At 41.0% G+C, this 11,264-nt stretch overlaps 1 protein-coding gene across 2 annotated transcripts in view; it reads left to right on the plus strand.

Annotated features, from left to right (window-relative positions):
• The window catches only part of LOC121900508 (desmoplakin-like), a 28,022-nt gene that overhangs the window by 8,369 nt on the left and 8,389 nt on the right, over positions 1-11,264 (plus strand). Inside the window, exons 10-23 of one of the 2 annotated variants that reach the window (XM_042416918.1) lie at positions 1,224-1,349; positions 2,013-2,165; positions 2,346-2,500; positions 2,661-2,787; positions 3,284-3,470; positions 4,470-4,822; positions 4,951-5,129; positions 6,570-6,708; positions 7,489-7,682; positions 8,172-8,334; positions 8,440-8,523; positions 8,616-8,723; positions 8,938-9,036; positions 9,354-11,180. In XM_042416918.1, the coding sequence (XP_042272852.1) occupies positions 1,224-1,349; positions 2,013-2,165; positions 2,346-2,500; positions 2,661-2,787; positions 3,284-3,470; positions 4,470-4,822; positions 4,951-5,129; positions 6,570-6,708; positions 7,489-7,682; positions 8,172-8,334; positions 8,440-8,523; positions 8,616-8,723; positions 8,938-9,036; positions 9,354-11,180 (3,894 nt within the window). The remainder of the gene's footprint in view (positions 1-1,223; positions 1,350-2,012; positions 2,166-2,345; positions 2,501-2,660; positions 2,788-3,283; positions 3,471-4,469; positions 4,823-4,950; positions 5,130-6,569; positions 6,709-7,488; positions 7,683-8,171; positions 8,335-8,439; positions 8,524-8,615; positions 8,724-8,937; positions 9,037-9,353; positions 11,181-11,264) is intronic. The other variant, XM_042416919.1, reaches the window with a different exon arrangement.

Raw genomic sequence — 11,264 nt, forward strand, 5'->3', positions numbered from 1 at the left:
TTCGTTTCTAGCAGCTGTTTTCACCAACAAGTTCTAAAAGCGAACTGTACATTACCTGTTCTGCACCAGACAGCAGAGAGATAAAGCTGATGACTAGCTGGTGAACATAGTGGAGCATTTAACAGCTGAATAGCCAGATATTTTTCTCAGGAGTCAGTCGAGATTGAAAACATAGAGATAAAAGGAGGGTGAATATTGGACTTAGGCCTGCACTCACTGGATGGATAGAAAATAACTCAATATAAATGCTAATGTTGCTCCCTATCTGCTCAGTGTGTAAATAGGTTACTGTTAACTGAACCATTTGCTTCTACTTTTCCCAGCTTAAAAAAAAGTAAATGTTTTTATTTTTATTTATTTTTTGCTGTGTTTTTTTTGCGACATGCTGCCCTAATTGAGGCCACTTGTTGTAGACCCTTAAAAAGTCTGACTTTGGCGCCCCCCAGTGGTAGTATCAAAAAAGACAGAAATTCATGGTGCCAACTGACCACAGAGCTAACTCTATAATCACATTCATTTAATCATCATATGGTGTCTGGATTTGCAACTTGCATACATGTCAGACATCTTCCAGCATCTAAATGTACTGAATCAAAGCATGCAAGGGCATGACACGTACATGTTGCTGGTGCAGGACAAAGTGCGTGCTGTTTCCAAGAAGATTAGCTATGGTCAAACAATCTCCAGGAGGGAGTTACAGAAATGTTCCCACTGCTTCACCACTGATTCTCCACTGATCCAGTCCCAGCTGGAGCACCCTCCAGGGATATTTCAGAGACTATTTCCCTGAAAACCTTGAAAACAACCATCTAAACTGGGTTAGGGACCCCTTTGCCCCTGGTGAAGGTTCTAGTCAGGACTTGACTCATAGGATTTAGAAATGAAATTTGATTTTTCTATCCTTAACTACTGGCTGCATGTATGAAATGACTATCCAATCCTGCCTGAGAGGGCTCTGAAATGCCTTCTCCCTTTTGCAACCACCTACTTTTAACTTTAAAAGTACTTAAAACAAAACACAGAGCACGTCTACATGTGGACAATGACATGCGTATGGCGCTGATTGACACAAAGCCCAGGCTTGACAAACTGTGTAGGAGCCACCAAGCCCACCCCTCACACTAGTACGGTCTCTCTCTTTTGTGGTCAGACTGCTTCCACTAAATAACATATTGTATACTTATTTATCTCAGACTTAAGTTACAGTGTGTGTTTTTCAATAGTTCTTTAAGGAGGCCAATGAGACGTACAGTTCCCTGCAGAAGGAACACGAGATGGTCCGTAAGAAGTTCACCTGCGACAAGAACACGTCACTGGAGAATCTGGTGGAGCTCCTCAAGGCACTGGAGGTACGACAGCTTCAGACAGCAGAACTCGGATTTAAAACTGAAATTTAGCAGACACCACATTTGAGGCCTTTTAACGATGAGTCGATTAGTCAACAGATTCGTCGCCATGGGTCTTGGACAATAAAGATCTCTTTACACAGCTGGTTACTTTTCATGGTCTCGTTATGCAAAATGAGCTATTAGTAGTGGCCGAGTTCACACAAGAATGTTTTGGTCAGGAATTTTTAATAGGTCATTCTGCATGACTGCATTCATCTGCGGTGAGGCAGTAATACAGGAGGAAAAAGTTAAATACATCCACTCGATTACACAAAGAAATCTCAACACTATTAGAGTTTATAAAGAATATCCTTAAGTCATGGACAACTTATTAAACTAAAGGAGAGAACTCCTATCTAAAGCTCCTAAAATATGGATGGAAATAACTTTTCATATAATGGCAGTGACCTAAATGACCTTCAGGTGTTTTGTTCTGTTGTGTCATGTGTCTACTCACTATTTTATTCTCCCTGACTGACCATGGTCAGGTTTTATCCTTTTTCATCCATATTTTATGGGATTTTTCCTCGCATCACTTCTTTTTCTGCTTTAATAAGGTACACTTTCATGTTATTATTATTATTATTATTGATCTGTCAACCAGTTGTGTTTTTTTATATCCAGAAAGAGAGGGAGAAGATTATGGAAAACAAGAGGCAGGTTCAGCATCTTGTCAACAAGTCCAGGAAAATCGTGAGACTGAAACCCAGAAACCCAGAGGAGAAGAGCAGCAGCCCCGTCATCGTCAAGGCCCTGTGTGACTTCAAACAAGACCAGGTCAGTTTCCTAATGATCATATCAGTCTCTCACATGCATGTTTGGAGCCACACAGTGAGTTAATATATTCACATTTAACTAGTCTGCAGGGGCACTGTTGTTTCATGTCTAGTGTGTCAGATTTTCAGATCTTTAAAAGTATCTGTTTATTAATAAAATACATTTTATTGGGCTCAACAGAAGGTGATCTGTAAGGACAACGAGGCCATCCTGAAAGACAACAGTCAGCGCAGCAAGTGGGAGGTTACTGGCCCGGGAGGACTGGATATGTTGGTGCCCTCTGTGTGCCTGATCGTACCACCTCCCAATCCACTCAGCATTAATATGGCCAGCAAGTAAGATGCACTAAGTTTTTTGGTCCTGACACATGGTGGTGATTTCATAACTCTGGGTTGAGGAGCAGATTCAATTTATTTGCAGTTGTTGTAAGAGAAGAAAATTAGGAACACAAGGCTGCTTTGAGGAAAAGTTTTGTTTTCTTTGTGTTTCCAAAAGGAACGACCAGTACTATGAGGCCATCCTGTCAATCTGGAATCAGCTGTACATCAACGTGAAGAGTCTCATCGCCTGGCAGTACTGTCTCATTGATATCAAACACACCAACTCCCTCACCCTAACAATGGTAAGTTATGAATAAAGTCTCTGAAGTCAGCCTCTGCTAGATGAATATATTTATTTACTCAGCCAAGCAGACAGTGCAGAAAACATGCAATATGTGAATCATCTGATGTAAGAGTAAAAAATCAGACCTGAACATAACAAAGCAGTAAAGACATCACATGTCTCAGGTGTGTTTCAGGTTATCATGACCTGTTTACATTAACATATTCCATATTTATGTTTGGTGACAATTCAGCATCATCTAAACTTCAGGGCAACACGGTCTACACTTTCCTGACAATAATTTCTCTCCATTCAGTAATTTTCCATCCACAATAATTTAATAAATCCATCCCCAGCAAGTCTTAAAAATGTGAATCCAAAACAGCCAAGAGAATGTTTTCCAAACAGATATTTTGGATTCTTTAAATTGGAGTCTTTCTGTTACGGTAAAGCTTCTGTCTTCTTAGTTTCTGATGTCATACATGTTGTTTGTGTGTGTGTGTGTGTGTGTTCAGCTGGCCAAGATGCGTCCTGAGGAGTACCGTCAAATGATCAAGAGCCTGGAGACTCACTACGAGGAGTTCAAACTGAGCAGCCATGGCTCCCAGATGTTTGCTGACGAAGACAAGAGGGGCATTGAGAAACAGTTCAACGAAGCCCAGGCTCACTATGAGGACCTGGTGGTGCAGCTGCCAACTTATAGTCAGTATTACAACAAATATACAATATCCACAAGTATTTTCAAAATGTCTAGTACTTGTGATTCTTTACTGGCTAACATGCAGAATGATTTAGCAGCAGAGACTTTCTTTAGGGCAAACACCAACCCTTTATCACCTAATTTGCATCGCAGGTACTTGGAAAAGCTTTGAGTGCTTGATAAAAGCAGTAGCTCTGGATCCCACTGAATCTATAAAGTACTCAGAAAGCACTCTTTTACTCTTGCACTACAAAGCAAGCGCAGAGCTATACTTTTACAGTTTCAATTTGATTTACTCACTAAAATCTCTCGTGGAGCTTGTTGAGGCTATACAAAACCTCACAGGAAGCGCTGCAGACACTACTCAGGACTAAAAATCTATTTATCCCCCTCTGCATGTTTTTGAAAAGAAAAATCATTATATTTTGATTTATTATTTTGTAATAATAATAATGCTTTTAAAGCAAAGGACAAAAGAACAGTGCTCCTGAGAAAATAATAGATTTCTGGTGACTAATATTCTACTTAGATATATACTTACTATATATTGATTTTATCATATTTTGCAATTTGTGGGTTGAGATCTAAATTTGTAGTGTTATATCAGTTTTGGTTCTCTATCAATGAAACTGTTTTTTTGGGATTAGTGCAGAAATTCAGGCTACATCTCTAATTCTTTTGTAAGACTTTTGTTGTTTGTTTTGTAGACTTTTTAAAAAAAAAAGAAATCTATTAACATGTTTTTGAGATTTCCTTTGTATTTCAGAAATTGTTCTTTTTTCATGTTAATATAGTTTAGTAAAACCAATTCTATGTTCTGGACTCAATCTTTCAATATCAAGTCCTCTAACAATCCAAACTTTTTGTGATGTGAGAGAAAGTATTGCTTAAGTGTGTGAGAATGCAACAAGTAAAGGTCTCTATATTCTTGAGTCAACATATGGAAGAATTAGTTGATTTCTTCTTCAAATAACAAAAGCATACCTTGTGACCCCTCACAGTTGCACGTCAAGAACAAATAGAAGCACAGCAAGCAGCCGAGCAGCAACAGCAATATCAGCTGATTGTAATACAGCAGCAGCAAGAGGAAGCCGAAAGACAGAAAGCAGAGCTGAAGAAAAAAACAGAAGTGAAGAAAGAGCAGGTGATCAAGAAGGATGTAGTGAAAGTGACCAAGACAGAGCCCGTGAAGAAGAAGAAGGTGGTGGTGTCCTCATCCTCCCGCAGTTTGTCAGAGCTGCATGCACTCAGATTGAGGCTGGAGGCCGCTGAGGGCACGCTGAGTCAGCATGTTCACATCTGCCTTGGAGATGACGGGATGCACGACTGTGGTCTCAAGATTACACAGCTAGAGGTAGACACACAAACTCAGAAATACAAGAAAAACAGACATGTGGCTTTAAAAACACATCATATCTCATGCGCTGTCTACATATCCATTGCAACAACTGTACGTGTGTGTGTGTTTTTTTTTTATTGTAGACCGTGCAACGTGATGTAGACTTGATACGTGAGGAGTACTTGCGTCTGAAGGAGCGAATTTTGAAGGAGCTGGAAGGCATGAACGATTCGGATAAAGCCCAGTTCCTCCGCAGTGAGGTTGGAGTCATCGACCAACGACTCACCAGTCTGGAGAGCAGCTCATCAGCTTACCTGCAGCGGTAAACCTACACAAACAAACTCAAACTGTTGGGTTTTTTTTTAGCTTTGTTAATTTAGAAAGTCTCATTAAGATCAAGATCTTTTTGGAAAGATACATACACAAAATCACAGCTAAGATGATTCACTCACACAAAACAATCAACACTATTTAAACTAATCAGTAGTATTATTAAAAATGTCTTTAACCTCAAGTTGTGTTACAGTTCATCACTGCTATTATAATGCTGTATCATTACTATATAATTTACATTACCACTGAGTGACTGTACAGTATTAGAGCAACAACAGTTTAAACTCTTGTAAAAATGTATTGATTTGGTCATTTGGCCTGATTTGCAATGACAAGGGGGGGTATACAGGATGATATCATCGGCATAGAGACGAACATTACAAGTTGAGTTAGGAAATAAATAAGCTGTATGTTTTAGGTAAATTGATCCTTGTGGGACACCATTAACAACAGAGTTAAAGCAGCTGAAAGCAGAACAATCAAATCCATGGAACACAACTTATCTAACAAAATATGATCTGTAACACTTCGTGTTCCCTTATTTTGCATTTATAAGAAGTATACAAACATTTAACAAGTGGTTTATAAGACACTATAATGTAGTTATGAGATATCAGGATATTTTAAGTGTTTATTAACAAACGGTATTTGTCAGTAATTATAATTTCCCCTATGAACATGTATTTTATGTTATTACAACTGTGTTTTACTATCTTGTAATTCATTTTCTGTTTATACCTCAGCCTCCAGTTATGGGTGCCCACAAGTGTGTTATATTTACTAACTGATATACACTCCTTAAAAATGCTAAATAGGACTGTGTGTTACCATGTGATCAGTAGTATCGAAAGCCTTAAATAGATCCACAAAGAGTGTAGCACAGTGTTTATATTAAGCCAGTTAACAATGACATCTGCAACAGTAGTGGCTGCAGTTATCATCACATTATCAACCTCCAGGGAGGCACAGAGTAGCACTAATTTTAGGATCTTAGACAGACAGGACTGCTTAGATACGGGCGGATAGTTATTTAGGTCCCCATTCTCATCACTTTTATGCAGTGGAACAATTTGAGCTGATTTATATGAGGGAATTTTAGCAGACGTTGAATTAAAAACTTTTTAAGTTATTCTGTAATAGCAGGAGCACTGCAACATAAAAAGGAGTAGATCAAAGTTGTCTTTTCCAGCAGATTTTCTTATGCTTAAATTAGTACATTATAGACTTCTGAAAATGTCTTTGAGCGAAACGTGGTGCTATGACTTATCCTCTCCTTTCTCACACACTGTTAAACCACCAAATCATAAGGAAGCTACTCTGACATGCAGCTCTCACACATCATTTAGAGAAAGGAATGTATTGAAGTTCATCTCTATGAAGCTGACTTTTATTTAATTTGATCTCTCTCTCTCTCTCTCTCTCTTATCAGACTGCAGGCTCTGAGGGACCTGCTGGAGAGTGTGGCACAGGCTGAAGACATAGTGAAGGTTCATGAGGCGAGACTGACAGAGAAAGAGACCACTTCTCTGTCGCCAAGTGAAGTGGACGACTATATGTTGACTCTGCAGGTATTTTATAAGAAACATTATATACTTTACACTTTGTGCAAAAATTAATACAGTTTTTCAGAAGTAAAAAAAGAATCTCTTGTGAATACTGCCGCTTTGGCAAGCTGCAGCTGAGACAGAATACCAGTGCATATTTGTGCATGACTCAGTGATCACCCATCAGGTTGAATTAGAGAAGCTGGTGTGAGAAAGCCAGGGAGTTGCATTCTGTGGCTTTTAAAGAGCACTCTACTGACTTAACATTGCACTCCTATAACATTGTCGGACTCACAATGGACAGTTTTTTAAAAAAGGATCAAAATCGATGCAGCAGAACCAGAGATAATCATCTTTTTTTGCTCCACACATTTTTCGTCCTTGTCAAAATGTTGTGCCTACATTACCCACAATTAACATTGATTCAATTCACTTGACTTTACAGTACAGATGAACCGGTTGTGCTATGCTAGTAGCAGATAATGTAGCCACAAGTGGCTAGCCTCAAGCAGAGATGAGGATCAGACTTCTTTCTAACTCCACACACTCATTCATTTTCAAACTTGTAGCCTTCAGCCCCAACCATGACAACACTTTATTATACTTTTTGCAGCTCCCTGGAGCCACAAAAGGCTTTGTACAACCTTTTTTACATATACAGTAGTACTCCCCAACACCTGTAAACAGACGTGATGTATAGAATAAGTGCAGTTCCCCTTAAGGTACATGCCAGTTCCATCATGCTGTTGATACCACATCCACATCTGACTGGTGTTTTCCTGCATGTTATGTGTTTATGTGTAGAATATTAAGGCAGATTTGGATGAGAAGAAGGATATCCTGACCTCCATGGAGGCAGAGCTCACTAAGGTGAGCCACTGGAATGACCAGGTGGGCGGGCCCTTCCACAGGTGTGACATGATGCTGTCCAAATACACTGAGCAGGTGGGCTTGCTGTCAGACCGCTGGAGACGCATCCAGGGACAGATTGACACCAGGTATGTCTCTTTTATTGCATGTACTGGTCTATCCCTAATAATGAAGTGGTTGTCTACATGGTTGTATCGTCTATAATAATTTTTGATATTTTGAAAATTGTTTGTTGTTTGAGTCATTAATCAAATATCTATTGAATATTTACCAGAATGTGTCTGGTAAAGTAAAAAAGTACAAAGCTGGCACTAGCTTGGGTTCGGCCTCTGCTTCTGGGAACTTGTGATGGAAATTTTTCATTATTTCCTGACAATTTATAGATTAAACAGGTAATTGATTAATTGAAAAAATAACAGGGACTATAGCCTACAACCGTAGACACAGGACCACTCATTTACACCAGCCTGCATCAAATCAGAGCTTTTTTTTTAAAGGAAAATCCCACTCTCAGTCTTTTTCTCAGTATCTCACAATCAGCAACGGGTATCAAAGTGTTTCTTGAGAAAGATACAGAAGTCATGGTGCTCTCTGTTTTCTTTCCTTCTCTTGCTCAGACTCCAGGATTTGCAGTTGTATCTTCCTCAGCTGCAGCACTACCAGCAAACCAGTACCTCCTTCGTTGACTGGATTGATGTCACACGTAAAAAACAGGACACCTTGCAGGCCACCAAAATAGACAGCGTTGAAGCTCTGAAAGACCATATAAACAACCAGAAGGTCTCCTGCTCAGCCCTCTATTACTCTTAATTAACTTGTTGAGAGTCTGTGCCCATGTGTGTTAAGTCATCAGAGACCTGACATCTTTATATTTTTATTCTCAAGGCACTGAACTCAGAAATCAAAGTGAAGAGGGAGACATTAGAAAGTGTGCTGAAGGACAATGAAGCCTGTGTGAACTCCATCAAGGTAAGGAGGCCTACATGTATACAGACTTCAAACACATCAAACAAATGCATTTCTTTTTATTTTCCCACATCCATCTCAATATTTCTTTACAGGACTATGAAACGGACCTTGCCTCTTACACCTCTGGTTTAGAGACTTTGCTCAACATCCCCATCAAGAGGACAATGCTGAAATCACCAGTAATGGATCTTAATCAAGAGGTAATAAAACAATAAAATGTTGCCTTTCATTAAAACACTGAAGCAACTCTTGGTATGTGGTGACCCACCAGTATCATAAAGCATTTTTTCATTTTGAATTTTTGTAGGTAAAAGGAGGGCATTAGATGTGGGGCGATTAAATTACTCTAAATCTGTGAATTTAAGTGATGTTATGTCTAAATTAACCCTTGAGTTTGTTGTGTTTTTGTCTCAGGCTACTCATATGCAGACCCGTTACATGGAGTTGCTTACCCTGTCTGGTGACTACTACAAATTCCTGGGAGAGCTGCTCAAAAACATGGAGGAGCTCAAGGTACTAAAGTTGTAATTTGTAATTCTATAAATATTTGTGGATATGTAAATAGGCAAAGATTTGCACCATATCAATTTTAAAAGGTGATAATATTTCAGTACTGTGTTTACAGCTTTTAGCGCTGCCACCAAGTGGCCAAAAAAATCCATAATGCAGGTTTTCAGAACCCATGGATATTCTGTAGGTGTTGGGTAATTCAATGGTGGCGAATTTGATGGTGAAGTGCAATGCTTTCATTACACAAGTACATTGAAATGTACTTGATTCAAGATGTTAAAACTACCTCTACATTCATCTTTACTCTATCTTGCTTCCAGATTCGTAACACCCGGATTGACCTGTTAGAGGAAGAACTTCGCCTGTTGAAAGAGGATATCCAAGACTACAATGCCAAGAACAAATCCCTGGAAGACGACGTTGTACGATACCAGCTGCAGCTGTCCCAGTCACAGGAAAAGCTGCTGTCAATGGAGGAAGTGAAGCAAAACACGGTTCTGCAGTGCAGTGCCACCAAGAGCACCCTAGACAGCACTCAGGACCAGCTGGCAGAACTCAGCGATCAGGTGACACATCTCAACTACTTGCTCGAGGAGGAAAAGAGGAAGAAGAGGTTGGCAGAGGAGCGCTACACTCAGCAGCAGGAGGAGTACGAGTCAGTGCTGAAGAAGAGGGAGACAGAGCTGGAGACTGTCAGCTGGTCCAAGATAGAGGTGGAGAAGAGTGTGGCAAGTAAAGACCATGAGATTGAACAGCTGCGGCGGCAGCTGGATGAGGAAGCAGCGAGGATCGAGGAGCTGCAAAAGGAGATTTCAAAGGTAAGGAGCCATTGCAGTGCGGAGATCAATAACATAAAACTCAGTTATGAATCCCAGATCCATGTCAGTCGCATGAACATCCAGAAGCTGACAACTCAGAGGGAGGAGGATTCAGCTGAGCTCCAACTCCAGTATGACAAGATGGAGACAGAGAGGAAGAATCTGGAGGAGGAGCTCAGGAGGCTCAGGATGTCTTTCGACCAGACTGAGGAACAAAGGAAGAGGGCAGAGGAAGAAACTCACAGTCAATGCTTGGTTATCACAGAGGAAGCACGCAGGAGGAGAGAACTAGAAAGTCAGGTTGAGTTGCTGATTAGGCAGAGAGACGAGGAAAGCAGCCAGTACAGGGAGGAGCTGGCTGAGGTCATGAAGAGCCTGCAGGAGAAGAGTGAGCAGCTGGCCTATGTCACACACAGTCTAGATGAGGAGACCCGCAGGAGGAGAACCACAGAGGAAGGGCAGGATGTGCTTGAACGGAGTTTGTCCCAGCTGCAGGTGAAGCTAACTAGTTCATCAGTGGCTGTGACCCAGCTGAGGGATTGCGAGGATGAGCTTCAGAAGGTGCGTTCGGAGCTGGAGAGAGAGAGCAGGGACCGAAGCAGAGTAGAACAGAACATGAGCAGGGTACAGGGGCGCATCAAGGACCTTCAAGCTGTGAGAGATGGGCTGGAGAGCCAATTGGAGAATCTGAGGAAAGCCAACCAAGAGGAAGTTGCCAGAAGAAGGCAGCTGGAAACAGAACTTGAAACCACCACTATAACCATGAAAGAGTACAGCAGTACCATTGCTGTACTACGCCAGAGCCAAGAACAAGCCAGCATGTCAGAAAAGAGAGGTGAAGGAGAACGTCTCAGGTTGCAGGAGGAGCTGGAGAGAAGCCTGAAACAAAACAAGACCTCTGCAGAACACATGACACAGCTGAGCGCTGAGCTGAAGACCCTGCAGCAACAACTCCTCCAGGAGCAGACACGAATCAAAGAGGCAAACCTCCGAAACGAGGGTCTTTACAGAACTATAGAGGAGAAAAGTAAGGCACTGAATGAGAACTCTGTTGAGCTCCAAAGGCTGAAAGAGATGACAGAAACCCAGACCAAAGAGAGGCTGAGGCTGGAGGAGGAGCTAAGGGCAGCACGACATGATAAAGAGGAGATCATGACATCCAAAAAGGAAAATGATGATGATCTCTCCTCCCAAATCACTGCTCTGGAGCTACAGCTGCAGGCCAGTGAGCGCCACAATGTAGACTACCGCAACCTGGTCTCTGAGCTCTCCTTGGAGAAGGAGAAACTCAGGCTGGAGACTGAGAAAATACGAAAGAAAGCCACTGAGGTACATGGAAGAACACTTTCTCCTGGACTGTTCTCATCTTTTCAAATCAGAGTCCTACTTTGGAACAATCAAGTAGTTATAACT

This window comes from Thunnus maccoyii, chromosome 7 (genome assembly GCF_910596095.1).
Source record: "Thunnus maccoyii chromosome 7, fThuMac1.1, whole genome shotgun sequence".
Taxonomy (NCBI): domain Eukaryota; kingdom Metazoa; phylum Chordata; class Actinopteri; order Scombriformes; family Scombridae; genus Thunnus; species Thunnus maccoyii.